The following is a 27,860-nucleotide window of genomic DNA, read 5'->3' as shown; positions in this document are numbered from 1 at the left end:
GGCTGCCCCGCCTGCCTGGGAGGGCGGGCGGAAAGAAAGGGGGCGGCGGCCGGCCGGGAGGGTTGGCGGCGATCACGCCCCCCGGAGGGGTATATCCGAGCAGCGGGCCGCTTGGTTGGCACTAGCCGCCTCGCCTTCTTCTTCTTTTTCCTCCTCCTCCTCCTCCTGCTGCAACCGCGATGTCTTCCGCCCCGCCGCCCGCGGGCTTCGTCAGCCCCTTCGCCAGACCCCGCTGCTTGGCTGCCGCAGCCCCTGCCGGCAAAGCCAAGCTGACGCACCCGGGCAAGGCGATCCTGGCAGGTGAGGATTGGCACTGCGCTCGCGACCTTTGGCGTGGCTTGCATTGGAAACAAACAAACAAACAAAAAGGTTGCGTGCATGCATGCGTGCATAACATACATGCATGTCCGGGCGGGGCTCCTTTGCTGTTGCTCTCCCCCCCCCGCCCCCTCCGGGCCCCGGGGTGGAACTTTTCCGCTTGCAAAATAAAATTTAAAACAACCCACGCGTGGAAACTCTTGGCTGGTGCCCCGTTTGATTGAACTCGGTGTTTTGCTGGAAAGGGGGGTGGAATCTTTCTCCCATCGTCCCCCACCCATGTAAAGTGCGGACAGAGCTCCACTTCCGCCTCCTTTCTTTCTTTCTTTCTTTCTTTCTTTCCTTCCTTCCTTCCTTCCTTCCTTCCTTCCTTCCTTCTTTCTTTCTTTCTTTCTTTCTTTCTTTCTTTCTTTCTTTCTTTCTTTCTTTCTTTCTTTCTTTCTTCCTTTCTTCCTTCCTTCCTTCCTTCCTTCCTTTTTTCTTTCTATCTATCTATCTATCTTTCTCCTTCGTTTTGCAACCGGTAGTAAGTTGCAAAAAAGAGAGAGAGAGAGAGAAGGAGGCGATTCAAGCAACTCCTCCCTTTCTCCCCCTCTCTCGCCATCGGCTGCTGCGACTGCAAGCTTTGGGATTGGTAAAGCCGGCATCATCCCTCCTTTTGTGGTCGGAGATCATTGGCTTGTTAGGGAAGAGTTCAAGTTCCTAGTCCCTGGGGTTTGTCGTCACAAGGCGGGATGGGGGGGGAGGCTGTTTTGAGAGAGCGGTTCCTTTAAATCCACTTGCGGTAATGGAGCGATTAGTTTGGTGCCATAGACTGGTATCAACAGTAATAATAGCCTTTATTGTCATTGTACCTCTATAGAACGACATGGATTAAATTTCAGTTCATTAAATAAGTCAATTAAAAATCAAAGATGGGGTGTGTTGGCAATGAGAGGTGGATTAAAGTGATGGTAAAGATTTTAAAGAGGATGGGACTCTGGAAAGTGCGGAGAATAGCAACAAAGATGGTTAGGGAACTGGAGGTTAAAACCTATGAAGAACGGTTGTGGGAATTGAGGGTGTCTAGTTTGTCTAGTGTTTGTCTAGTGTTCCAATCTCTCGGGCTGCCCCAAAGAAGAGGGGGGTCAAGCTATTCTCCAAAGCTCCAGAAGGGAGGACAAGAAGCAATGGACGGAAACTAACCAAGGAGAGAAGCAACTTAGAATTAAGGAGAAATTTTCTGACAGTGAGAACAATCAACCGATGGAACAGAAGTTGCCCTGGGAAGTTGTGGGAGCTTCATCACTGGAGGCTTTCAAGAAGAGGCTGGACTGCCATTTGTCATGAATGGTGTAGGGTCTCCTGCTTGGGCGGGGGGTTGGACTAGATGACCTACAAGGTCCCTTCCAACTCTGATTATCTGTTATCTCAGCGTTAGATCCAGGTATTGGGAGACTCTCCCCTCCTCCTTGCCTTCTAACCCAGGGGTCACCATCTGGTGGTCCGCGAGAAAATTTTGGTGGTCCGCAGAATAATTATTTGCATTTTTTTTATATTGCACTGAATACTATTTATCTTTTTTTTTAAAATCATATTAGTGATCCGTGGGATTTAAAATTTATGAATTTAGCGGTCCCTGAGGCCCGAAAGGTTGATGACCCCTGTAAATCTAACCCATCCTAAGCTTTGCAATAGTTGGTTTGGATTCCTCTGGTATCTTGTTTGAGCTAACTTTGCTTCTTCTTCTTAAACCAAAGTTTGAGCTTTGGTTTAAGCTGATGGAAAGTGGTTTGATAATTAGGTAAACTTGCCATGGCAGGAAGTTGGCCCTTCTCGCCATAACTAAAACACAAAACTAAAATCTCGCATGTGTGTACTTGTCAGCAAATTGATCCGAGGTGTGTGTGATGGCCGGAGGTTTGCATTTGCAGCTGTGAGCACAAAAAGTCCAGGGTTCAAATCTTTAACCATTCCCATTCCAGAAATTAGGATAAAAACCACGGCTATCTCAGAACTGGTTCCATGCAGGTAATCCTTCAGCCAGCCATTCGTTTAGTGACCATTGAAAGTTACGACGACGCTGGGAAAAAGTGGCTGGCATCCAATCCTCACACTTAAGACCGTTGTGGCATCCTAAGGTCACGTGATCGTCCTTTGCGACCTCTCAGCCAGTTCCGACAGCCAAAATCCATGGGAGAAACCAGTCGCTTAATGACACTGTGATTCGCTTAACGAATGCACTGATTCGCTTAACAATGGTGGTAAAAAGCTGCTTAAAAATTGGGCCTGACTCATTTAAGGACGGCCTGGCTGGGCAAAGGAATTGACGGTCCCAATTCGGTGGTCATAAGTTGGAGGACTGCGACTTGAACTGCGATGCAAAACACACACACACACACACACTAGGAATGGCTTGTTTAATTTTATGCGTTTGTATTTTTTACCAGCTAAATCTGGGAGAGCAACGCAACATGAATAGTTGGTTTGGTGATCCCACAAACCACGGTTTGATTCGGTTTATGGCGGTGTTGTTAGCCAGGGAAGGGATCCATTTTGAATCCCCAAGTTCTTGCTTTTTAATTTCTTGAAAGGAATTGAGGATTCTGCAGCGCTTGGGCTTTAGAATCTAGCAAAATTGGATCAACTGTCAGGCTCGCTCATGGTTGCTGCTTTTTTGTTGCTTGTAGTTGTTCTGGTATTTGCCTGTTGTTGCTGCTGTGCTGGTTGTTGTTGTTACTCCAGTCTTGCCTGTAGCAAAAAGTTACCTTGCAAGTTTGTTTGGACAGGAATGTTATGAATAAAGACTTCGTTTTTGGCAGATAGCAAATAACAACAAAAAAAAGGGGGAAAAATAGTACATCTGCAGAACAAGCCTGGTTAGCATCTTTCCTTGACCTTAATGGCATGAAAGAAATGGTTTTTGTACATATCTTCAATAAGCAGCTATTTTGGTAGCACAGAGTCATCAATCCTCTTAGACAGATTTCTTCCAGAACAAAGGCTTCTTGGTACTTTAAAATGCAATTTATTTTCCTGGCCTTAGACAGAGAGGAGCTGAGTTTTGCAAGCTATTCCGTTTTGCAAACCCAGACAATTAGATCAATTCAGTCAAATCAGGGTTGACTTGTCCACAGTAAACATTCCCTGGAAAAACCAAGGTCTGTGGGGTCCTGGGGGCTCTCTGAGCTTGGTTTCATTACCCAACTAGGTAACATCATCAGTGCTGCAATGGAGTGGGATTGGAGGAGGAGGAGGACTGTGGGATCCTTGGTGCTCTCTGAGCTTGGTTGTTTTCTTGCAGACGTTTCACTACCCAACTAGGTAACGTCATCAATGCTGCAAGGGAGTGGGATAGGAGGAGGAGGATTATGGGATTCTTGGTGCTCTCTGAGCTTGGTTGTTTTCTTGCAGACGTTTCACTACCCTACTAGGTAATGTCATCAGTGTTAAAAGAGAATGGGGTTGGCAGAGAGGAGGAGGAGTGAAACAAGAAACAATGATGGGAAACTAAGCAAGGAAAGAACCAACCTAGAAATAAGGAGACAAATTCCTGACAGTGAGAAGATTTAATCAGCGGAATGACTTGCTTTTGAAGGTTGCAGGTGTGCTCCATCACTGGAGGCTTTTAAGAAGGGACTGGGCAACCGTTGGTCTGAAATGGTTGTCCAGCAGAGGGTTGGACTAGAAGACCTCCAAGGTCCCTTCCAACTCTTCTTATTCTGTTATTCGTCGTCTCGGGAATCGGTCCTTTTGCTCCCTCCGGATTCCGTGGCTGGTAAACATTATTCTTTCCATGCCTGAAGATCTCACTGTGAGCTGCCGTTCTCCTCCGGTGCACTTGCTCTCTGGGAACCTCATGCTGGCAGCTGGCTGACGTTACAAGTGCACTTCATTTTTCCTCCCACTGACAGGCCTTGCGCTGTGCATGCTAAAAAGGAGGCTGGCTTTCAGGGCCTTTAAAACAGGAAGAAAAAGCTGCCACTCGACGACAAATCATTTTTGCATCCCCCAAATCCTTGGGCTCCATCAAATCTTCCCTGGATGTGGTTGGAAGGCTGGGAAGCCACCTCCAAGCATCATAGAGAACGTATGGTTCTCTATAGTTCTATGATGCTTGATAATGTTCCCTTGCTGGGTCATGAAATGTCTGCCAGAAAACAACCAAGCTCAGAGTCCACCAGGGACGCCACAGTCGTCGTCCTCCTCCTCCAATCTCACTCCCTTGCAGCACTGATGAATTTACCGTGTTGGGTAAGGAAATGTCTGCAAGAAAACAACCAAACTCAGAGAGCACCAAGGACCCCATAATCCTCCTCCACTCCTCTCCCTTCTCTACTAACATTGCCCATTCCCTTCTAACATTGATAATGCTACCTAGTTGGGTAAGGAAATGTCTGCAAGAAGACAAACCACGCTCAGAGTGGTTCACTCCCAGTGTTTGTTGCAACGGAAAGAGGAAAGATTTTGAAAGCACCTTGCAAAATTTCAGATTTCCACAAAGCATTTTTCCCCCCCTCTCCGGTGGATTGAAAGCCTTGCTCCGAAGATGCACCGTCAGCCTTGGCTCAGTTGCCCCTGGAAGAACACCTCGTCATGCTCCAAAAGCAGATTTTTGGGGGGGCGAGTGATGACGCTGTAGGATTGTGAAAGACGTGTGTGTGTGTATTTGTGTGTGTGTAGGAACCTGTTCTTCCAAAACGAAGGACAGCGTGTTGCTTCACTCCCTTCGTTCAGCTTTTATCTGCAACTGTTGTTGACATAATAGTGTTTACCGGCCTGACGACATGCCCCAGAGGCCCAAAGCTTTCCCATTTACTATTCTCATTGAAGTGGAGAAATGGAAGGCTCTCTCATCCTCCAGAAAATGTGATTTTTATGGGCCCAATGCAGCCACAGCCGATGAGCAGAGAGACGTGGAGATTAAAAAACCATCGAGCAACTGTTTCTGTTCTTTAAAGTAATTTCAACCGAGGCAGCTGCTTAGACCAAAACTTGGTCTCTTCCTAAGGATAATAAAAGAATAATAGAATAAAAGAGTTGGAAGGACCTTGGAGGTCTTCTAGTCCAACCCCTTCTCAAGCTAGAGACTTTATACCACCCCATTCAAATGGCTGTCCAATGTCTTCTTAAAAAAAACCTTCCAGTGTTGAAGCACCCACGCCTTCTGGAGGCAAGGTTAATTGTTCTTGCTGTCAGGAAATTCCTCCTTAATTCCATGATAAATTTCCATCCTTTGATTCTTGTCCTGCCTTTTGATGGTTTGGAGAAGAGGTTGACCCCCCCCCACTCTTCTCAATGACAGCCCTTCAAATACTGGATGACAGCTACAGTATCATGTCACCTTAGTCCTCCTTCCATTTGTTGAAGGTTCATCCTTCATTATGGAAGCGTTAATTCTGAGCCAGCGTCCAGAACCAAACATTAGTTTGAAGATAGGGTGAGCATTTCATTTTTCTTCTTCTTCATTAGCACCAATTCCCGAAACGATACCCAAATAAGCACCTATTTTCCTCTTTATTTAAAGTATTCCATTTTGGTTTTGCTGATTAGAAAGATGTGGTGTTCTGGAAATGGCTAGTTATATATTAATGTGCGAAAGCAAAAAGTTGAGGTTGAAGTGTATTTACCTTGTACTGTGCTAGGAGGGAAGTCAGTTGGAAGTCGGTTGGCCTCCTTTTCTTTCTTTTTCTCTTCCCCCTTGTATTTCACACCCTCTTCCCCCCCCCCCCTTTCCTAATCATGCTTAATGAGCCTCAAAAGCTTATGGACCAACCTGTTTGTACAGCCCAAAGTTGTTAAACCACATTCTGGCCTCTGACAAAATCTGATCTCGGCTACTGTGTTTTTCAAACCTGGGTTTATATCTTGAACCCAGGGAACATTAACGAAGCATTATTAAGCTCATTTTGCATGTGGTATAGAAGCCCTGGTATTCCTAATATGGACCTGTTTTTTTTTTGCTGTGTATGTATTTATTTTATTTATTAGCACACCCCCATCTAGAAACACTTCCATCTCCCTCGTAGAGCAACTCTGGTATTTGTGTCTTGTGTGTGTGTGTATATATTGATTTTATTCAAGATTTATTTTAATAGGGAAGATAAAAAGGAATGCAAATCAAGAAAAAACTCAAAATCAGACAGAAAGCTAGAATTGCAAGAAAGGGAAGAGAAATAGAAAAGAACAAAAGCACAAAGAAGTAACTTCTGATCTTCTTTATAGATACAATTATACATTTACCTCTTACTCTGCGGTGAACAACTTAACACTCCTCTTTTTACCGTCTACCTTGTCTAATCATTAAACCATAACATAAGTTTATTTTATTTTTTTCGGTCTCTGCAAAAGGTACATAAGAGGTTTCCAATCAGCAGTAAAGATAGATATATTGAGGGTTTTTTTCTCTGATCGAAGAAGTCAGTTTAGCCATCTCAGCAAGTTCCAGCATCTTCACCAACCCTTCCTTGTTATGTGGAACTCACGGTGTGACTCTTTCCATCTTTGTGTGTACAAAAAAACCCCTGCTTTTTCTGTTGTGTTCTGGTGGACAGCAGGGTGCTTTATTGCCATTGTAAATTCTCTCTCCAGTTCTTGATTTTTGCCCCTTGGAGAAAAAATGACTCTGCAAAGAAGAGAAAGGGATGGGGAGAGAATTTTGTCCCCACTGTTCTTGGCCCTTTTCTCAGTGTGCAATGGAATCAGTGTTGTAGATCTGCCATAAAGGTGGATGATGTTTGCATGTGGAAACACATCTGCAGAGCTTTTTTTTGCAACATATACTGGCAGTGTCCGTGCATTAAACCATTTTTTTTTTAGAATAGCAAGTTTTTCACAGTTACAGCTGGTCACATCATCAAAATTCAGCCGCTTGACACCTGACTCATATTGACGACGGTTGCAGCATCCCGGAGTCACACGATCCCCTCTGACCAGCAAACTCAGTGGGGAAGCCAAATTCACTTAACAACTGGGGCAGGAAGGTCATAAGACTGGGTAACATAACACCTGCCTTGTTTTAACGATGGAAATTTGGGGCTCCAATTGTCGCTGTAAGCTGAGAACTAACTACCTGTCATTGGAACAACCGTGCCTTCTTTCCATGATTTTAAGCAAGGAGATTCCAGGTTGCATGATTCTTACCGCAAGAACTTTAAACTCATAGCTTGATATATATATATTTTTTCCCCACCAGGGCTGCCCTCTGTCCCCTCCCAGATTAAAACCCTCCTCTGCAGTTAAAGGAAAAAAGGATGACGTTTATTTCTGGCGTTTTCACTGCTGAGCCTCAGCCAAGAGGGAGCTGGCGAGCGTTTCTCACTGAAGGTCATTGCCAGCGGTCACTCTTGGATGCAGGGAAAGGGGTCCCATTGATTTCCCCTTTGCTCTACCTGGAGAGACGCGTGTCACTCTACCATTGGAGGGCCCGGAAGGGTTTTGCTTAGCTCAGCAGAACCGTGGCGAACTGCACACCTACCCTTCTGGCACACGGTGTCCTCCACTTAATCTGATTTCCACGCTGCTCGGTCTAAATTCTGGGTTTCAATTCCCACATTGCACAAAGCCTTGGCTTGTTTTTTCCCCATGGCGGGGGGGGGGAAGGGGCTGGACCTAACCACGGTTGGCTGAGTTGGGCCAGGAAACGGAGCCAAATTTTACAGCCCACAAAGGCGCAAAGGAGGTGGATTTGCAGGGCATGCTCAGCCACGCACTTTTCGGGAGATGGAGATTGCTCCATCATTCTACAAATGGATTGGGGTTTTTTTTGTGTGTGTGTGTGTGTGCGGTTTATAAGCTGTGCGAACACTCTGAAGCCGTGTTTGGCAACTTTAAGATGGGCTTCAACTCCCAGAATTCCCCATCCTACCCCAAAGGATGACATAATAGCAGTGTTCCAGTATTTAAGGGGATGAAGAAGAAAGAGGCGGGCCAACCTAATTTCCAAAGCACCAGAATGCAGGACGAGAAGCAATGGGTGGAAACTAATCAAGGAAAGAAGCAACCTGGAATTAAGGAGAAATTTCCTGAGAGTTAGGGGCGTGCATAAGCGCACCAACGTGCCTACCGTCCCTGTCCTATTGTTTCTCTTATTCTTTTATTTTTCTTATATGTAACCATTTCATGTATTCACAACTATGTATACATTTATACTTATTATCTTGTAAACAATTGGCAAATCAAATAAATAAATAAATAAATAAATAGAACAATAAATCAATGGAAGAAGTTGCCTCCAGAGGTTGTGAATGCTCTAACACTGGAAGTTTTAAAGAAGAGATTGGACAGCCATTTGTCTTGAAATGGTATAAGGTCTCCTACTTAAGCCGCGGGGTTGGACTAGAATAGGGGTCGCCAACCTTTTGGACCTCAGGGACCACCAAATTCATCATTTTAAATCCCGCGGACCAGAGACCCTGGGAAAAAAACCCCAAAAGTCTGCAGGAAAATTCCCCACCCCATTTTCCTACCGATCGATCAATCTTTATTTGGGATCGCAGGACACCATCTCCAGCTCCGTTCTCAGGGAGAGAGAGAGAGAGAGAGAGACTTTTGGCTTCATGCAAGGAAAGCAGCAAAAGTCTTTCTTTCTCTCTCCCAAACTCCAACCAGAAATGAGTCTTCGTGAGACTTGTTGTGTCTGGAGCAGGAAGCCTTGCAGGGTCCCAAAGACTCGTTTCTGGCGGAGTTTGGGGGAGAGAAAGAAAGACTTTTGCTGCTTTCCTTGCGTGCAGCCAAAAGCAGAAGAAGAAAGAAGCGGAAAGAAGCAGCCCGGTGGCCAGGCGAGGTGTGTGGGGTGAGTGGGGCAAGCCCCCCCCCTTTCCTCCCTCACCTCACTGCCTCATGTTGTCCGCAATGCAAGTGACACAAGCCTTGTGTTCCCGCGGGCCATGTGGGCGGCGCAGCCTTGTGTTCCCGCCCAGCCTGGATTAATTGCTTTGGGGATGACATTTCTCTGCGGACCACCAAAATTTTCTCATGGACCACCAGTGGTCCCTGGCCCACTAGTTGGAGACCACTGGTATAGAGTTTCCTGCTTGAGCAGGACTAGAAGACCTCCAAAGTCTCTTATTCTGTTAAGTTGCTAGTTCTTATGGAGCACTTAGTGGTGAAGGACGGAAGGGAGGCTGGGTTTTCCGTTAGAAGATTTGCAAACGTGCCTGGAAGTTTAATGGTGTTTTTTGCTGTGTCTTTTTTTCCCCCCTCCATGCTGAATAGTTGGAGCCGTCTCTTGAGTTTGCTAAATAGCCGGCTCGGTGCCAAAGTGGGCACACTAGACAGGGCCAGTTGAATGGAAGAGAGGCCCAGCTTAATGTATACCCCCCCCCCCCCAGGCGCATTTATCTTTTCGCTTACCAGATGGTTCCGCGAAGTCAATTTCAGCTTGGATTGTTTTAGACTTTTTTCAGGACTGTATTGGGAAATGCAACCTCCGAGAGTTTCTGGCTTATTTGCTTCTTGAAATATTTGCCTTTTTCCCCCTCCCTACCTTCAAAGCATATATTGTCGTCTTGTTTGCGATGGCCCTGGGGGAAAAAAATTGGCTTTTGCTTGCTTGAACAAAGGGAAATGGGTCAGGGGTGATGGATTCATTTCCCTCGATCCTTCCTTCGCTGCTATGAGAACAGATTGATGCTTCTTTCTCTGTTTATTTATCTGGCAAATGCTTTTGCCGCAATCATCAATCAGCTCTCCGCCCGATTGCCAGAACAAGACAGAAAATACACAAGCGAAAATCCCTACACTTCCAACCCACACGTGATGCTGAGCCTTGGTGTGTTTAACCCGGTCTGCGGAATAAGCGACAACGAGCAGAATTTATGCACGAGGCTAAGCAACCAAAGATGGTTTGAACAGCAGCACAGTTCAGTTAATGGAACATATAGGTCAGGGGTCTTCAAACATGGCAGCTTTAAGACTTGTGGACGTCCACTCCCAGAATTCCTCCTCCAGTCATGTTAGCTCAGGGATTCTGGGAGTTGAAGCCCACAAGTCTTAAACTTGCCAAGTTGGAAGACCCTTGAGATAGATAGCTAGATGGATAGATGGATAGATGGCGGGGCCTGGCTACAACTGTCCAAAGGTAAGTAGTAGGGCAGATCCACCAACACCTTCATCCCCACCCTAGCTTAATTCTTACCCGTCCACTCTGGAGTGGGTAGGATCTCAATTAAGGCTTATTTTTTGGGGGGGAGGGTAAGGGCTTACATTGGGTGCATGTGTAAAAAAATCAAGCTAGGGCTTACTTTCAGGGTAGCTCGCACTTTTGGGGAAACTCTCACGTAGCAATGGAAATTAATTGTGGTCGTAATTTGTAAGTCTGAGGATGACCTGTATTCCCATTTTGCATCTGCACAGAGAGAGTTTGAAGGACCTTCCCCTCCTCCTCCTCCCTAAGGCACCTTGTCTTCGCCGTGATGATCCCCTAGCAATGCAGCTCCGAGAAATGTTCCAGACTGTCTCTAATCTTCGGGTGTCAGGATGGTGAAATATGGCATAGATAAAAGGGCCAGCTGTTACCATCAAGCGTTCCAACGAACCAACTCCAACAAGCGCTTCCTCGGAGTTCCTTTTTGTTAGAGGAGTCCTATTGGCACATCTTGGGAAAACCCAAATCGGAGAGTTCTGGGTTTTCCCTTCCCAAAAGAGAATTCAAAGTTCCATCCTCTGCACCCATCAGTCCATCACGTGGCAGAATAGAATGGAATGGAATGGCATGGCATGGAATGGCATGGAATGGAATATGGAAAGAATAGAATATGGAAAGAATGGAATGGAAAAATAGAATAGAATAGAATAGAATAGAATAGAATAGAATAGAATAGAATAGAATAGAATCTTTATATAGAATAGAATAGAATAGAATAGAATAGAATAGAATGTGGAATGGAATGGAATAGCATAGCATAGCATAGCATAGCATAGCATACAATTTTTATCGAGAGTAGAGTAGAGTAGAATAAGAATAGAATAGAATAGAATATCTCCCTTGTTCTACCTCTTCCCTGCTCTGCCCAGCCAGACTTTGCCCTTCCCCAGTTTCCTCCACAGCCAAAGGAGCCACACTCCCACTCCCTGTCAGCTGTTTGTCTTCCTCCTCAGATTCAGACTCCGACAACGGCATGACAGGTTGTAGTCTGAAGACTGTCTGTAGACTCCATTTAGCAACATTTTTTTTTGTCTTCCCTTGTCTCAAGCCTCGAATGTGTCTTAACGACCTTTTTAACTCTCTTCCTCTGCGTTGCAAAGAGTTGCTTATCTTGAGTATAGTTACTTGCTTATTTGCATTGTGCCATTATTATTATTATTATTATTATTATTATTATTATTATTATTATTATTATTATTATTATTATTATTATTATTATTATTTTACAAATAACGCTAAAGATACCTAACGCATCTTCCTCCACCTATTTTCCCAACAACAACAGCCCTGTGAGGTGAGTTGGACTGAGAGAGAGAGAGAGTGACTTTACCAAAGTCACAAAGCTGGCTTCCATGCCTAAGGCGGGACTAGAACTCACTGTCTCCTGGTGATTGTCCCAGAATCACCCAGCTTGGTTTTCATGCCTAAAGCAGAACTAGAACTCACCATCTCCTGGGGATTGGCCCAGAGTTACTAAGCTGATTTTAATGCCTAAGGCAAGACTAGAATTCACTGTCTCCTGGTGATTGTCCCAGAGTCACCCAGCTTGGTTTTCATGCCTAAAGCAGAACTAGAACTCACCATCTCCTGGGGGACTGGCCCAAAATCACCCAGCTGGCTTTTGTGCCTAAGGTGGGACTAGAACTCACTGTCTCCTAGTGATTGGCCCAGAGTCACCCAGCTTGGTTTTCATGCCTAAAGCAGAACTAGAACTCACCATCTCCTGGGGGACTGGCCCAAAGTCACCCAGCTGGCTTTTATGGCTAAGATGGGACTAGAACTCACCGCCTCCCACTTTCTAACTTGGCACCTCAACCCCTAGAACTAAATTGACTCTCAGTATGCAGCAGAACTTAAAACAGGCATTTTTTTTCCAAGCGTGCAGAATTTATATTTTCTCTTCTTCAAAATGCATTAGCTTCCCCTCCTTCCTCAAGAAGAACAAAATTCGAAGGGACAAGCTTTTGTTAACGATATCCCCAGCCCAGGGCAAATAATAAATCTGCTTCGTTGAATGCCAGATCGGTCATTTTTCATCCCTGGAGGGTCGGGAGAGAAATCCCACCCACCCCTCTCCCTCTTCTTTCCCCAGCTACTTCGTCATGGTGAGGTTGCTGCCGCTGTCGTCGGAGATCCGGTATCTAGTTTCCTTGTAAATCCTCCTTGTGGGTGTTCCCTGGGTTGTGGCTCCGGCCAGCCAATGACGCCACGAGTCTGTGCTTCCTTTGCACAGTCATGCTGATCTGGGGCTTCTTGAAGAGAGCAGGAAGGAAACAACCCGCCTCGTTTCAATGGGCTGAGAATGTCCAATCACCTCGATGGGGTTCTTTATATCTTGATGGAGAGGATCTGAATGGCTTTTATTGGGGGGGCCAGGCAGCCCGCTGAGCTGCCTCTCGGCACCCTGAAACTCAAGCCTGTGGACACTCTGCTCCTGCAGAAAAATTTAAGTTGGAGAATGGTTCTTTTAAAAGATAGAACTGTTAGGGCTGAAGGGGGACCTCGGAGGTCTTCTAGTCCAACCCTATACCATCACAGAGAGCAATAGCACTTAGACTTATATACCGCTTTATAGTGCTTTACAGTCCTCACCGTGAACTTTACAGAGTCAGCCTGTGGCCCCCAACAATCTGGGTCCTCACTTGACCCACCTCAGCAGGAGGGAAGGCTGAACCAACCTTGAGCCTGGTGGGATTCGAACAGCCGATAGTCAGCAGAAGTGGCCTGCAGTACAGCACTCTACCCACCGCGCCTCCGAGGCTCATAGATGGCTGTCCAATCTCTTCTTAAAAACCTTTAGTGATGGAGCACCCACAACTTATTTTTATTTATTTAGTCAGTTTGGTTTGTCAAGCATGTGTGGGAAAACAAGTATAAGTCAGAACGTAACATAAGTATAAACAGGTTTAATAAATGAGTAAATGGGAACAGTAGAACAGGGGACGATAGGCACGCTGGTGTGCTTCTGCACGCCCCCTGACAGACCTCTTAGGAATGGGGTGAGGTCCACAGTAGACAGTTTTAACCTTTTTTGGGGGGGGTGGTTTGAGGATATAACAACAGAGTCAGGGAGTGAGTTCCAGGTGTTGACCACTCTGTCGCTGAAGTTGTATTTTTTGCAATCGAGTTTGGAGTGGTTTACCTTGAGCTTGTATTTATTGTTTGCCTGTGTGTTATTGTGGTTGAAGCTGAAGTCGTCGTTGACTAGGTAGGACGTTGTAGCAGGTAATTTTGTGTACTATATTTCGGTCAGCTTAGTACACAAAATTGTACTAATTAATTAAATAAATTAAAATTAATTAAATTAATTAAAATTGAGCTTCTGGAGGCAAGCTGTTCCACTAGTTGATTGTTCTCGGGAATGTTAGTTCCAGGTTGCTTCTCTCCTTGGTTAGTTTCCATCCGTTGCTTCTTGTCGTGTCCTCAGGTGCTTTGGAGAATAGCTCGGTGGAGAAGACAGCTTCATATTATCCCCCCTAGTCCTTCTCTTCATTAGACTAGACATACCTGGTTCCCTTCATTGTTCATTGTATGTTTTAGCCTCCAGACCCCTAATCATTTTTGTTGCTCTTCTCCGCACCCTTTCTGGCGTCTCAGTATATTTTTTTACATCATAGTGACCAGAACTGGATGCAGTATTCCAAGTGTGGCCTCACCAAGGCATTTTCTGTAAGAACCAGGATATATTCTGCATTAAGACAGCTGTAATACAGATCCTACGTAGAACAGTTGCTTTCTACAGATTCAAGTTTGCCATTTTCACGAAATCTTCCAGTTCTGGGAGAAAACCACCACGCAACAGCCGTTGCTCCCACTAACTATTCATTCTGGCTTATTTTTAGGGAACGTCTGAAGCAAAAGGCGTGGGTTAAAACATCTGATGGGATTGGGTAAAGTTCTTTTTTTTTTTTTACTTTAAAAATAGCTTTTTTGATGCTCAGGAATGGTTGAAAGTTTGCTTCTTTGTTTAAGAATGCAAATGAGTTCCTTTCCCTCTGCAGAAGTTTTAACTATCTGTGATTTCAAGCTGAATTTGCAAGCTTTGCACCTTCAAGGATAATATAGTTAACAGATAATCAGAGTTGGAAGGGACCTTGTAGGTCATCTAGTCCAACCCCCTGCCCAAGCGGGAGGCCCTACACCATTTCTGACAAATGGCAGTCCAGTCCCTTCTTGAAAGCCTCCAGTGATGAAGCTCCCACAACTTCTGAAGGCAACTTCTGTTCCATGGGTTGATTGTTCTCACTATCAGAAAGTTTCCCCTCATTTCTAGGTTGAATCTCTCCTTGGTCAGTTTCCATCCATTATTCCTTGTCTGGCCTTCAGTTACTTTGGAGAATAGCTTGACCCCCTCTTCTTTGTGGCAGCCCCTCAAATATTAGAAGACTGCTCTCCTGTCTCCCCTGGTCCTTCTCTTGCCTAGACTAGCCATGCCCAGTTCCTGCAACCATTCTTCATATGCCTTTTTTATAACATCTTTTTTATATTGTGGTGATTTTATAATATAGTTGGTTGTCTGAATCTGCCTCTGGCATTGCTAGGCAACAGAAGTTTAAATGTTGAGCTAAATCTTGGATGCAAAGGTTTTCTGAGTTTTAAATCAACTGTTGGAACCGCTGTGCAGCAAAAGCATCATCGATGCTGTTAAATCCACGGTAAATCTTCACTGTGATCTTGGGTTTTGGCCAAACGTTACATCCCGTACTGATCCGACAAGCTGAGACTTGGGTTGTACTGGATGGAGAAGTTAAGGATTTGGTGCAAAGCTACCTGTGAAGTTGCCTTAACATGTTTCCTGGCAGAGTTTTAACTTGCAAGGCAAGTTCAATTTGGAAACTTTGGAGTTGTGCATTTCCTTCAAGAAGGAGCTGGGGGGAAAATGAGCAACTTGTTTCTAAAAGGAGAATAAATTCTTCAAACCAGGCATTTATAGCTCCAAGAATGGACGAATGGCTGCAAAAATGGATGGAGTTAGCAGAGATGGCTAAAGTGACGGGTTTGATCAAAGAAAATAACAATCACTTTTATTTCTACATGGAAACCGCTTCTGGATTCACTTAATAACTGGTGTTCATAACTTATCCATGGCAGCGATTTACTTAACCATTGAGGCGACAAAGGTTGCAACATGGAACAAAACTCACTTAAGAAATGTCTCGTGGAACGACATAAATTTTGGGCTTGATCGGGGTCATAGGTCAAGAACTCCCTGTATTATGTTTTTCTTTTTATTTATTTGTTTGTCAAACATGTTCAAGATAACAAATATAGGTATGAATATAAATATGAACAAAGGGAGTAAATGCAAATAAATGGGGACAGTGAGGCAGGGACGATAGGCACGCTGGTGCGCTTATGCACACCCCCTTTAAGGACCTGTTAGGAATGGGACGAGGTCAGATGTGGTATTCAACCAGTTCTGACCAGTTTGGAAGAACTGGTAGCGGAAATTTTGAGTACTTCGGAGAACCAGCCAATGCTGCTTTTGACTGGCCCCGCCAACCCCATCTGTTCTCTGCCTCCCATTGAGTCCCAGCTGATCCGCTGGGTCTTATTTTGTTACTCTGCACAGGAGAACGGAGCTGGAAAGCAGGTTAGCGGGGTGGGGGAAGGAATGGGGATTTTGCAGTATCCTTCCCCTGCCACGCCCACCTATGAAACACCACACCACTCCCACTAAGCCACGCCCACAGAACCGGTAGTTAAAAAAAAATGAATCCCACCACGGGGTGAGATCCACGGTAGACAATTTGAGGTTGAAGCTGTGAGGGTTTGAGGCTGTGACCACGGAGTCGGGTAGGGCGTTCCGGGCGTTGACCACTCTATGGCTGAAGTCTGCAATCGAGTTTGGAGCAGTTTACCTGGAGTTTGTATCGGTTGTTTGTCCGTGTATTATTGTGATTGAGGCTGAAGGAGTCGACAGCCAGGACATTATGGCAGACAATTTTGTGTACTATGCTTAGCTCGGACCGCAGGCGGCGCAGTTCCAGATTGTCCAGGCCCAAAATTTCGAGCCGGGAGGCATAGGGAATTCTATGGTGAGTAGAGAAGTGGAGTATTTTTCTCGAGGAATACCTCTGAACCCGCTCGATCGTGTTAATGTCCGATGTTATTCTTTCTTGCGCATCTGCGGATGGATGCTGTCATGCCCCTGTTGGAGTCTGACTCCGAGGGAGAGGTGGAACAGCTGACAGGGAGTGGGAGTGTGGCTCCGGTGGTTGTGGTGGAAACCGGGGAAGGGCAGAGGCCGGCTGGGCATTCAGAGGAAGACCCAGGCCCATCCCCTCTTCATCTTAGGGCACGCAGGGAGGAGCGGATAAGGGAGAAACGTGAGTGGTGTGGTCTACGGGGGAGGAAGGGGCCCTGATCCCCTTCATGGGCTGCAGCTGGGAGGACTGGTTAAAAGGACAAACTGTGCATGACAAAGGTACTGGAAGCAAAGCATGGATTCTTGTCGGAGCTTATCTGTGTTTTGGCTTCCTCTCAACTGTGATTGCTGCATTATCTGGTAGAAGTCTGCAATTAATCATCCTTGCCTGCTGTAGTAATTCCTTCGGTGTGTTGTGTTGGGTTTTTTATTTCGAATTAACTTTACTTTGGGTGCGGACTGCATTTACTCCCTCCATACACTGTTTTCTTTAAGAGTTTGATATCCTGCTGAGGTCAATTGGACATTGGGACCAAGTTGGAGGCATTAAAGGGACTTTTTTCTATTTTTGTGACTTGGTTATTTTTGTGTCACACCCTGGGTCATCACAGGTGCATCATTCTTCTCTCGCTTAACTTTCCAGGTGGCATCGCCGGAGGTATTGAAATCTGCATCACTTTCCCCACCGAATACGTGAAAACCCAGCTGCAGCTCGACGAAAAAGCCAACCCGCCACGCTATAAAGGCATCGGTAAGACTGGGCGGCTTGAGAGTTTCCATCAATCCCCCAAATTGTATTTTGATCACCCCCAATTTCCAAGGAACCAACCAGAAATCAAGGATGTCAAATTCTTTGGGTCAAAAATTCAGAAAACACCTAACTTGAATCTGCTGGCGTGTTGCCGCCCCCTCTCCAAATAACGATTCTTTACATATTTATTTAGGTTTTTTTTAAAGGCAGTCCAATCATTGTATTACAGGTAGTTCTTGAGTTACAACAGTTCATTTAGTGACTATTCAAAGTTACAATGTGTTCTGACCAAGGCTTCCCGAGACCTAATTAAGCACATGCTTAGTTAAAACATAGTTTTATTTCAGTGCTGGGAATTTGTTCATTCCCAGCCTGTAATGAGTCCCAAAACAGTCCCTCAAGATAAGCACCCACCTTTCTCTCCTTTGAATGGCTGCCAAATGAACTGTAAAAAGCCAAACAGAGTACAAAGTCTACACAGAGCTGCTCTTCAGAGCTACCGGTTCTATAGAACCGGGCAGAACCGGTAGCATCCCACCCCTGGATTCGGAATTCTGTGCTATCCAAAACAAAAATAACTTTTGAGAAGGTGTCTATCTCAGAGTTATTGGTTGGAGTGGAGGGTTGCTGGAACCCTGACAGCTGGACGACTGAGAATCTTCCGTAGTCAAACTTAATTGCTTGCAAAAAAATAATAATAAGATATCCTTTCATTTTGTCTCTGTGCCTTTGACCCGTTCTCCACGTTTACATGTCTGTTTGTTTCTGTTTTCTCTGTTTGTAGCTGGCTGCTTTTTATTAATCTGGGTATTTTTCTCTTCTTTTCTTTATGCGCAGTGGACTGTGTCCGAGTGACAGTCAGGGACCATGGGATCAAAGGCCTTTATCGAGGCCTCAGCTCGCTGGTCTATGGTTCCATCCCGAAGGCTGCTGTGAGGTAAACACATACTGGACCTTAGAGGGGGAAGGGGGGGGTCAGTTGTGATGTGAGGACATGGGGGAGGACCTTCATCATTCTACCTGGGCCCACCGACCTCCTCTTCTCCTCCCTACACAGGTTTGGCATGTTTGAGTTCCTGAGCAACCACATGAGAGATGCCGATGGAAAACTGGACAGCACACGTGGCCTTCTTGCCGGTTTGGGGGCTGGCGTGGCTGAAGCCATAGTGGTGGTCTGCCCCATGGAAACCGTCAAGGTAACAACCTTGAAAGAAGGAAGAGGGCACCTGTGGGTGGAATCCGTGTTGTGGAGAGGAACCAGATTTGCAAATGTGGGGTGCCAAGAATCCTCTCCAATCCTTCTCCAGAGTAACGCATTGTTGTCTCCTCTGCTCTGCTTCTCCTGCAGGTGAAGTTCATCCATGACCAATGTTCTCCCAACCCAAAATACCGGGGGTTTTTTCACGGTGTACGGGAGATCGTTCGGGAACAAGGTGAGAAACGGGGATTGTTGTAGCGGAGACAATATCTTTCTCCTCCTTCTATCTGCAGAATTGGAAATTAGGTAAATGTAAAGGTTCCCCTCGCACTTAAAATATGTACAAGTCGTTTTCCGGCTCTAGAGGGCGGTACTCATCTCCGTTACAAATCCGAAGAGCCAGCGCTGTCCGAAGACGTCTCCGTGGTCATGTGGCCGGCATGACTAAACGCCTTCAAAGGCGCACGGAATGCTCTTATCTTCCCATCAAAATTGTCCCTAATTTTCCTACCTGCATTTTTACGTGCTTTCGAACTGCTGGGTTGGCAGAAGCTGGGACAAGGAACGGGAGCTCACTCCATTACGCGGTGCTAGGGATTCGAACCACCGAACTGCTGACCTTTCTGATCGACAAGCTCAGCGTCTTAGCCACAGAGCCACCGCGTCCCTAATTGGAAATTAACTGGGTTTAAATATAAGTGAAAGTGGATGGCCTTGTCTTACTCCAAAGAAGCTGAATATAATATAGAAAGCATAGGTAGCCCCTGATTTACCATCACAAATTTCCATTGCTAAGGAAGACAGTCGTTAAGTGAGCTTTGCTCCATTTTATGGAGCCTCAATGGACTCTAGAAGGATGCAAATGACCAGTTGAATGCAAGGGGTATAAATCCTTCCATTCCCCCTCATCCAGTCCGAGCTGAAGAAGCTCCTTGGATGAGAAGCAAAACGTCTTCAAAGAAAAATCAGAAAGTCCAGTTGCTTCTTGAAAAAAGCACCTTTGGGACAACTGAGGACATAGATAAACCTCCAAGTGGCCTCAACGACTCTCTAAAAAGAATGCAAATGACCAGTTGTCTGCAAGAAGTATAAATCCTTCCATTCCCCACCAATTCAGTCAGAGCTGAAGAAGCTTCTTGGATGAGAAGAGAAATGTCTTCAGAGAAAACCAGAAAGTCCACCTTTGGGATAAGTATGATCTGGATAACTGAGAATTTCCATAGAGATTCTGCTTCTTTTGAGATTATTTGTGGTGCTATTAGGAGTTGTTACGAGCTGTAGTGTGGCCAGTTTGGAAAAAAAATGTCCAGTTTGGCAAAGCTGGTGTAAATAATGTTCCTTTTCTTTGATTACCATTAGGAGGGGTTGATATTTCTGGTCTCAACTTAGCCAGAAACGAAACTGAAGTGTGTTTGTATTTTTTTGGCCAGGAAATATTTCATTTTACAATGCTGGACTTTCCCTCTTAACTCTTCTGCCTTCGCCTTCCCCCATCTTCTTGTCTTGTAGGGTTGAAAGGAACCTACCAAGGTTTAACCGCCACGGTCCTCAAACAAGGATCTAACCAAGCCATCCGTTTCTTTGTCATGACGGCTCTTAGGAACTGGTACAAAGGTAAATTACGTCCCCTCTTTGTAAAAACCAATTCCTGGTCCCTTTTCCTCTGATATTCTTCCAATTTTCCCTCTTATGTCCTGAATAATGTACAATTTTAACTTTGGGAAACGTTTTCGGGGACCAAGCAATGATTACAATACACCCAAACAAGACGTTGGATGTTCCTTTTGCTGATATTCCTCGTCAACAAGCAGCTTTTCCCCCCTGTAATCTGTTATCATTTTGAACGGTCATGAAATCAGCATCTTCTTTTTAAGACCCCCCTCATCCCTTGCGGAGTGGAGTCTAGGTAACTGAATGGAGCTGAGTGTTTACTGGCCGGATGCCCTTCCTGTCACCATATATTCTCATATCTGCCTCTTCCTAGAATCGAACTCACAGCCTCCTGACGGTGAGGCGAGAGCTCCACCCCTAGGCCCCCACATCACTCTTTCAACAGCGCATTAAATGAACTGTTGCAAATGGAGGACTTCCTGCGCAGGTAGCTCGTTGGGTTGTGTTTCTTCTCTGTTCTATTTGGGAAGTTCGCACAATCTTAAAATCGGCGCCAGATACAATGGAATGAAAGAAGCCAGATTTTGTACGGAAGGAATAACCTCTCTCCTCTTTTCCTTTCTTCTTTCTTATCCATGTTTGTGTCCTTTCAGGGGACGATCCCGACAAACAGATTAACCCACTGGTGACGGGAGTCTTCGGCGCGCTCGCTGGGGCTGCCAGCGTCTTCGGTAACACCCCGCTAGATGTCGTGAAGACGAGAATGCAGGTGGGCTGGGGGTTTTTTAGCAACTCTTCGCTATGGATCCCCAAATCTTGGTAGCCCATCGCATGAGTGTTAGGACTGAGCCTCCTGTGCAGGGATCAGAAGAACTTAGAATAGCAGAGTTGGAAGGGACCTTGGAGGTCTTCTAGTCCAACCCCCTGCCTAGGCAGGAAACCCTACACCACTTCAGACAAATGGTTATCCACTCTCTTCTTAAAAACTTCCAGCATTGGAGCATTTATAGCTTCTGGGGGCAAGTTGTCCCACTGATGAATTGTTCTCACAATCAGAAAATTTCTCCTTAGTTCTAAGTTGCTTCTCTCCTTGGTTAGTTTCCATCCGTTGCTTCTTGTCCTTCCTTCAGGTGCTTTGGAGAATAGCTTGACTCCCTCTTCTTTGGGGCAGCCCCTCAAATATTGGAAGACTGCTATCATGTCCCCGCTAGTCCTTCTTCTCATCAGACTAGACATACCCAATTCCAGCGACCGTTCTTCATATGTTTTAGCCTCCAGTCCCTAATTATCTTCGTTGCTCAGCCTTGTTACTTGGCATTCATTTAAATGAAACCAGGAGACAAGTGATTTTATTTTTCAGCATCCGCGAGAAGAATGCAGAGGGTTGGTCTTTGACCTCTTTCCTTAGATCCAACAACCAGGAAGAGGTCAAACTCCAAACATCTCTTGATTAGCTGAGCTGTTTTTCAGGAAACCCGTGAGCCCTTTTGCCTAGTTGGGAGGGTGTGAATTAGAGAACCTTCGCAGGAATTCTTGTTTTTGTTCCCCTGTAGAGACTTTGAACATAGAAAACATAGAATCCTAGGGCTGGAAGCGACCTCGGAGTCCATGTCAACTCGTAAAGCATTCCTGGCCTGCTCTCGAGTTGCCGTAGGGTTACGAGAGCCAGCCAGAGAGGCGTGTTTTCTACAGCCCGGTGAAAGTGCTCCATTGGAGAATGTGATTTATGACACACCCTGGGAGGAGGAGGAGGAGGAGGGGGAAACAGGGTCATAGGTGGGCAGTAAATTACGTGGGAGCAGAGCCTGGACTGCACTTGGGAAAACCTCCGACATGTTGCTCCTAATAAATAATTGGATTTCTTTTGAAACTTGGCTCGAGGGTCATGAATTAATTAGGGCGTCGGTTGGAACCCTGACAGCCAAACCCTTTGCTCAAGGCAGGAAAGCTTGTTGCCTTTTGGACAAAAATGGTTGTCCAATGTTTCCTTGAAGACTTCCATCGATGGAGTACCCACAACCACCCTAGGCAAGCAGTTCCATTGAATTGTTCTCCCTGTCTGGAAATTTCTTGTTACTTCCTGTGTAATGAGTAGAGTAAACTAGGAAGGGTCCCCTTCTGACCCTTCCTAGTTTCTCCCTAGTTTCCTAGAATCTCCTGCTTGAGCAGGGGGCTGGACTAGAAGACCTCCAAGGTCCCTTCCAGCTCTATTCTGATTCTTCTCAGGCTGTAAAAAGGAGACAGTGGGAGATTTGTACTTTCAGACTTGCAAGATTCTGTTAGTCTTCTATCTATATAAAAGCGAAATACCACTCATGCATCATCACAAAATCTCCAGAACCCTAAAGTCTACAAACTTGATATTTGGCCCCTATGTTTCTCTTGGCTTCTAGGTGCTCACTAAGAAAGGATTTTTTTGAAATGACCATCGGAGCATTACCATTTTGTATATTACTCTTTTTAACATGCTCTGATGCTACGGAGTTCTACTCCCCCTCCCCACCTGAAAAGAAATCTGTTCTAAATGCAAAACACAAGCAGAGGAGAGGAGTTTCAGTTTCACAGCAGCACCAAGCAGCTTTAGTACAGAACAGTTGAGCTAAGCCATGCCCAGGCTCCTTGCTGTCTCCTTGCTCACACAGCAAATACTGTTTCAGTTTCCAAACAGCCCTCAACTCTCTCACACCCCGACAAAAACGCTAGCCAGGTGAATACCGATGAATGCTGGTAGGCAGAATTTTTTTTCCTTATTTCCCTCCCCAAAAATTTGTCTGACCACATCGTTTCATAGCGAAGCATGGGTATCGAGCTAGTATAGTCTTACAATAAGAGTCAAATTAGTTCACCTAGCCGCTTTTCTTGTCTGTTCTACCTGGGAGGACTGTCAGCAAACAGAGGGAACGTTCAGTTGTGTTTCTCATTCCATTTAGACCAGAAGCAGAAGTGAAATGAGTGAGCCCAGTTTGACCCGCAAGCGAGGCAAGCTGTTGAGTTGTGCGGTGCCCAACGTCTTCTCGCTATTGCTAATCCAACCTCCCCTTTCTTCTCCCGTCTTTCTCTTCGTAGGGCCTTGAAGCGCACAAGTACAAGAGCACCTTCAACTGCGCCTACCAAATCATGAAATATGAAGGACCTCTCGCGTGAGTTTGGCATGGCTTTGAAAGATAACCAGGGTGGTGGGTCTCACAGTTCACGGGGAGGCTTATCTCCCCAGAGGTGAGCAACCCACAAACCACCTGACTCTTCTTGGGTTCTGTTGTGGCCCGCCGGCAGCTGACAGAGCTGGCTGCAGAGTTGGACAGAGGAGAGGAATCTAGGCCAGTCCTAGAGACTGAGGAAGGCTCAGACTAGGGCTCTGCATCATGGGCAGAGATGGGGCCAGGGCAGGCTGGCAGTCATCAGCTGCCTTCGAAATCAGAGATCAGTGGGGCAGAAGAAAAGCTGGAGCCTGTTCCTAGTGTGCGCATGCGCAGAGCTGCCAGAAGAAGGGAACAGCTAAGGAACAAGGGTCGACTTGGAAGCAAAGGCTCAGGTGGACGGTGAATGGCCCCTCCCATAAGGGTTAAAAGAGGAGCGAAAGGGGAGGGGGCTTTTGCAAGAAACAATTTATTTGTTCGTTCCAGCCTTGTGAAGATTTGTCTGTGTAACCTAGAGCCCTTCCGTGTCAGCTCTGTGTGTGGAAATATTTACCAGGCCGTTTTCTAAGATAGATAAGGTGTGAGCTAATACTTACACCTTTGCATGACTGTTTGCCAGGCCGTTGGCTGAATGTGAATGCAATAAACTCACATTCCTTTCATAAAAGAGGTTTTGCCGGGACACAGAGTTTGCGTAGTGCTTTTTGGGGAAAGCCTAGGGCAGAACAGGTTCGTGGTTGGGCATCGGCTGGTCCAGAAGAATTTTGGTCCGGAGAAACTCAGAGGTGAGCCGTAAGGGAGAACTGGTGGTCCAGATGGAGATGATACTAATCTTACTTTCTCCTTTCTGAATGTCGATATAAATGAATTTCTCTTCCTCCGCTTCCTCTTCCTATCTAGGTTTTACAAGGGGACCATTCCACGCCTGGGAAGGGTCTGCTTGGACGTAGCCATTGTGTTCATCATCTACGATGAAGTGGTCAAGGCACTCAACAAAGTGTGGAAAACGGACTGAGGGACGCTCACAGACGTGAGCCGAGGTGGGGGGTCATCCTCCCCCACCCCATCAGGCAACAGCTGGGACAAAAGGGGTGACCAACTGCAGAAGACATTTGGAAGGGCGGTGTGTGCTTCTTCATTCTTTCTCTTCTCTTGGCTGGAGGACACGATGCCAGTCCCCAAATCACTTTGCCACCTTTTACGAGACGTATTTATCGGAACGCCACTGCAGACGGAATCTTTCTCTAGGCTTCACTGTCATGGTCAATGGCGCGAAACAACTGGTGGGGTCACCACGAAGGAGTCACGGACATAAATTCACAGGTCACCCTCAAATAGTTTTCTTCTGGGGGAGGGTCAGCGAACAACCAGTGGGTGGTGGGGTTAAGAGTGGTTTTCTTTGGTGCTCTTGAAAATACACATTCTGATTGGCTTTCTCACTTGTTCAGTTCGAGACACACCCTTCCTTTCCCCCCCCCCCCCAAAAAAAACCCAAAACAAAACAATTGAGGATGGTGCAGATAGCTGGGATGGGATGTATATCTCTGTGTGTGGCTGTGTGTGTGTTTGTAGGTGCCAATTCGTTTTTCTAGTGCCATTTTTATTTTGATGCTTTTCCACCAAAGAGCACTTTGGAAAGATAAAGGTGGAACATAAGGAGATCTTCCATAGAAAAGGGATTTCAAGCTGTGTTTTGAGGTGACGCATAAAGGGGATCTGAAGGATTTTTCCCAACCTGCTGCTTACCAGGTCCGTAGAACCAATGGCTGGATCTGTTTAAGATTCCTGGGTTTTGTGGTCCAACATTCTTTCAGAGCATTAGGTTAGGGACGACATGTACTGAGACTTGACAGAAGTCTCCATTCAAAATACCTCCACCCAAAGGAGGTATAATCCATATCTTTCTTTGCAACCCGCTACTCTGGTGGAAAACTGGTATTCATTCACTTCCGGAACTTCAAGAAGTAGCAACCAAAACACTGAATACATTCCAAAAGTCATCCCTTCCATGGTTTTCTTTTTGCCAACTTCCAGTTCTTCATGGTCAAGTCTACCCCTCTGAGCTCCTGGGACATCCTAGGCTTCTGGCATAGACAGGTCTCCCCAGAGCAGGAAAAAGATTCTCCGTGTAGGTCAAGGGTCTTCCAATTTGGCAAGTTTAAGACTTGTGGACTTCAACTCCCAGAATTCCTGAGCTAACATGGAGGCTGGAGGAGGAATTCTGGGAGTTGACATCCACAAGCCTTAAAGCTGTCAAGTATGAAGATTCCCTGATGTAGGTCTTCTCCCTAGGCACGTTCACATAACCCTAATGCAGGGAAACCAGGAAGGACTTGCATGTGTCTTCTCCCTAGAGAAGTAGTAGTGACCACTGATCTACAATGGAGATGCTAAGCCTTGGCAAGTAGGATCAGCTCCTCTGGAAATGGCAGCCTTCTTACCCGAGCTTTGGGTTTTTCACTTTGGATTTTATGTTCAGATGAATGTATCTTTTTATAATATATATCTATACCTATTGGGGACTTTCTTTTTCCCTCGGTCTCTGTCTGGAACCTATAGGGATGTTCACATTGGTTGGACAGAACCTGCCTTACTGTGCCCGTTGACTCATTCCGTAGACTTGATGGCGCTGCGGTTCTTTACATTGTAAGGTGAAAGTTGACACCGTTCTTTCAGACCATGCTCCTTGGGACATCTGGTGGAGGGAAGACCTCCCCATGCCTCCTTTTCAAAGGGTCTTTGTTGTCCTTAGACCAAGGGTCTTCAAACATGGCAGCTTTAAGACTTGGGGACTTCCAACTCCCAGAATTCCTCCTCCAGTCATGTTAGCTCAGGAATTCTGGGAGCTGAAGTCCACAAGTCTTAATGGTGCCATGTTTGGTTGGCTGTTGTCAGAAGTCTAAACGGGTCTTCAAACTTGACAGCTTTAAGACTTGTGGACTTCAGCTCCCAGAATTCCTCCTCCAGTCATGTTAGCTCAGGAGTTCTGGGAGTTGAAGTCCACGAGTCTTCCACTTGCCAAGTTGGAAGACCCTTGCCTTAGACACTGCCTTAGTTTGAGAAGCAGATGTTCTTGGACCAGAAACTGACAAAAGGCGACCCTGATGGACCGATTCTTGTACTGTATTAAGAAGGGGGGAGGCAGCCCCTTTGTCTCTTCTGCCCAGGTGCCAAGTTGGGTCATTTCCACTAATCCGTGCCAAAGGTTTTGCATCTTGTATCTCTTTCATTCTTGGGGATGGCCTTCTCCTCCCCTGCATGTTCTCGCTTGCTTTCCAACTTTAACCTGCCTGTTGCAGGTTAGCTAAATGCAACCTGTGCTTCGTGCTCTGGATTAGCGCATGGACACAAGTCAAGGCCCACCTTGTTGGCTGCTGCTGTTTGGGCATCAGCTGGTCCAGAAGAATTTTGGTCCAGAGAAACTCCGAGGTAGCAGTAATGGGGAGAACTCGTGGTCCAAATGGAGATGATACCAATCTTACGTTCTCTTTTCTGAATGTCAATATAAATGAATTATCGAGATTCCTCCTTCTACTATCTATATCAGGGGGGTCCACCTTTGAACCACTAAAAGCTGTGGACCTCATCCCCCATGCTGGCTGGGGATTTCTGGGAGTTGAAGTCAACAAAATTGCCAAGGATGGACACCCAAGACCTGTGAGATAAAGTGAATTGCAGAGGTGGCCAGGGTGTGGAGGGATTGTTGCTTGTATTTTTACAGGATCTGTTGTTTCTTAGATGGAAGATTTAAATTAAATGTTTTAAATGTCTCGCTGTTATGCCCTGGCAGCCTAAGACTAGTCTGGTTTTGGAATTCCTCAGCTCTCCGGCACGGATGCTGACAATAAAACCAATGTTGCCTGCTTATTAAATCACTTGTCTCCTGGTTTCATTTAAATGAATGCCAAGTAACAAGGCTGAGCAACGAAGATAATTAGGAAACTGGAGGTTAAAACATATAAAGAACAGGTGCTGGGATTGGGTATGTCTAGTCTAATGAAAAGAAGGACTAGGGGTGACATGACAGCAGTCTTCCAATATTTGAGAGGCTGCCCCAAAGAAGAGGGAGTCAAGCTATTCTCCAAAGCACCTGAAGGCAAGACAAGAAGCAATGGGTGGAAACTAATCAAGGAGAGACGCAACCTGGAACTAAGGAGAAATTTTCTGACAGAACAATTAATCAGTGGAACAACTTGCCCCCAGAAGCTATAAATGCTCCAATGCTGGAAGTTTTTAAGAAGAGAGTGGATAACCATTTGTCTGAAGTGGTGTAGGGTTTCCTGCCTAGGCAGGGGGTTGGACTAGAAGATCTCCAAGGTCCCTTCCAATTCTGCTATTCTAAGTTCTAAATTCTGAGTTGATTTGAACAGAATATCAACAGCACTTATACTGCTGGGATAGGATAGAAGGCTGCGTCAACTTTGAGCCGGTCAGGATTGAACTGCTGGCAGTGGGCAGCCTGCAATACTGCATTCTAATCACTGTGCACCATGGATGGATGGATGAAGGGAAGGAAGGAAGGAAGGAATAGCACTTAGACTTATATACTGCTTCAGAGCCCTCTCTAAGCG

The 27,860-nt window shown here is 45.8% G+C and overlaps 1 protein-coding gene across 1 annotated transcript; it reads left to right on the top strand.

Moving 5' to 3' along the window:
* Positions 1-25: 25 nt before the first annotated feature.
* On the top strand, positions 26-27,161 carry SLC25A1 (solute carrier family 25 member 1). Its single transcript, XM_026686680.2, has 9 exons — positions 26-300; positions 17,236-17,343; positions 18,181-18,280; positions 18,401-18,539; positions 18,692-18,776; positions 20,051-20,155; positions 20,806-20,921; positions 23,219-23,292; positions 24,190-27,161. The coding sequence occupies exons 1-9, from the start codon at positions 180-182 to the stop codon at positions 24,302-24,304; spliced, it is 963 nt and encodes a 320-aa protein (XP_026542465.1). The 5' UTR covers positions 26-179; the 3' UTR covers positions 24,305-27,161.
* The last annotated feature ends 699 nt before the right edge of the window (positions 27,162-27,860 follow it).

This window comes from Notechis scutatus, chromosome 13 (genome assembly GCF_049901735.1).
Source record: "Notechis scutatus isolate UNSWTSFEM ecotype Mainland chromosome 13, rNotScu1.2, whole genome shotgun sequence".
In the NCBI taxonomy this organism is placed as follows: domain Eukaryota; kingdom Metazoa; phylum Chordata; class Lepidosauria; order Squamata; family Elapidae; genus Notechis; species Notechis scutatus.
The sequence above is the reverse complement of the archived record's forward strand: the minus strand, read 5'-3'. Positions and strand labels throughout refer to the sequence as shown.

Bases quoted from the DNA above. Each gene is read 5' to 3' on its own strand.
- SLC25A1 (XM_026686680.2), top strand. From the start codon at position 180: ATGTCTTCCGCCCCGCCGCCCGCGGGCTTCGTCAGCCCCTTCGCCAGA. The intron at 18,281-18,400 runs GTAAACACATAC...CTCCCTACACAG, and splicing joins ATCCCGAAGGCTGCTGTGAG to GTTTGGCATGTTTGAGTTCC. The intron at 18,777-20,050 runs GTGAGAAACGGG...CTTGTCTTGTAG, and splicing joins GGAGATCGTTCGGGAACAAG to GGTTGAAAGGAACCTACCAA.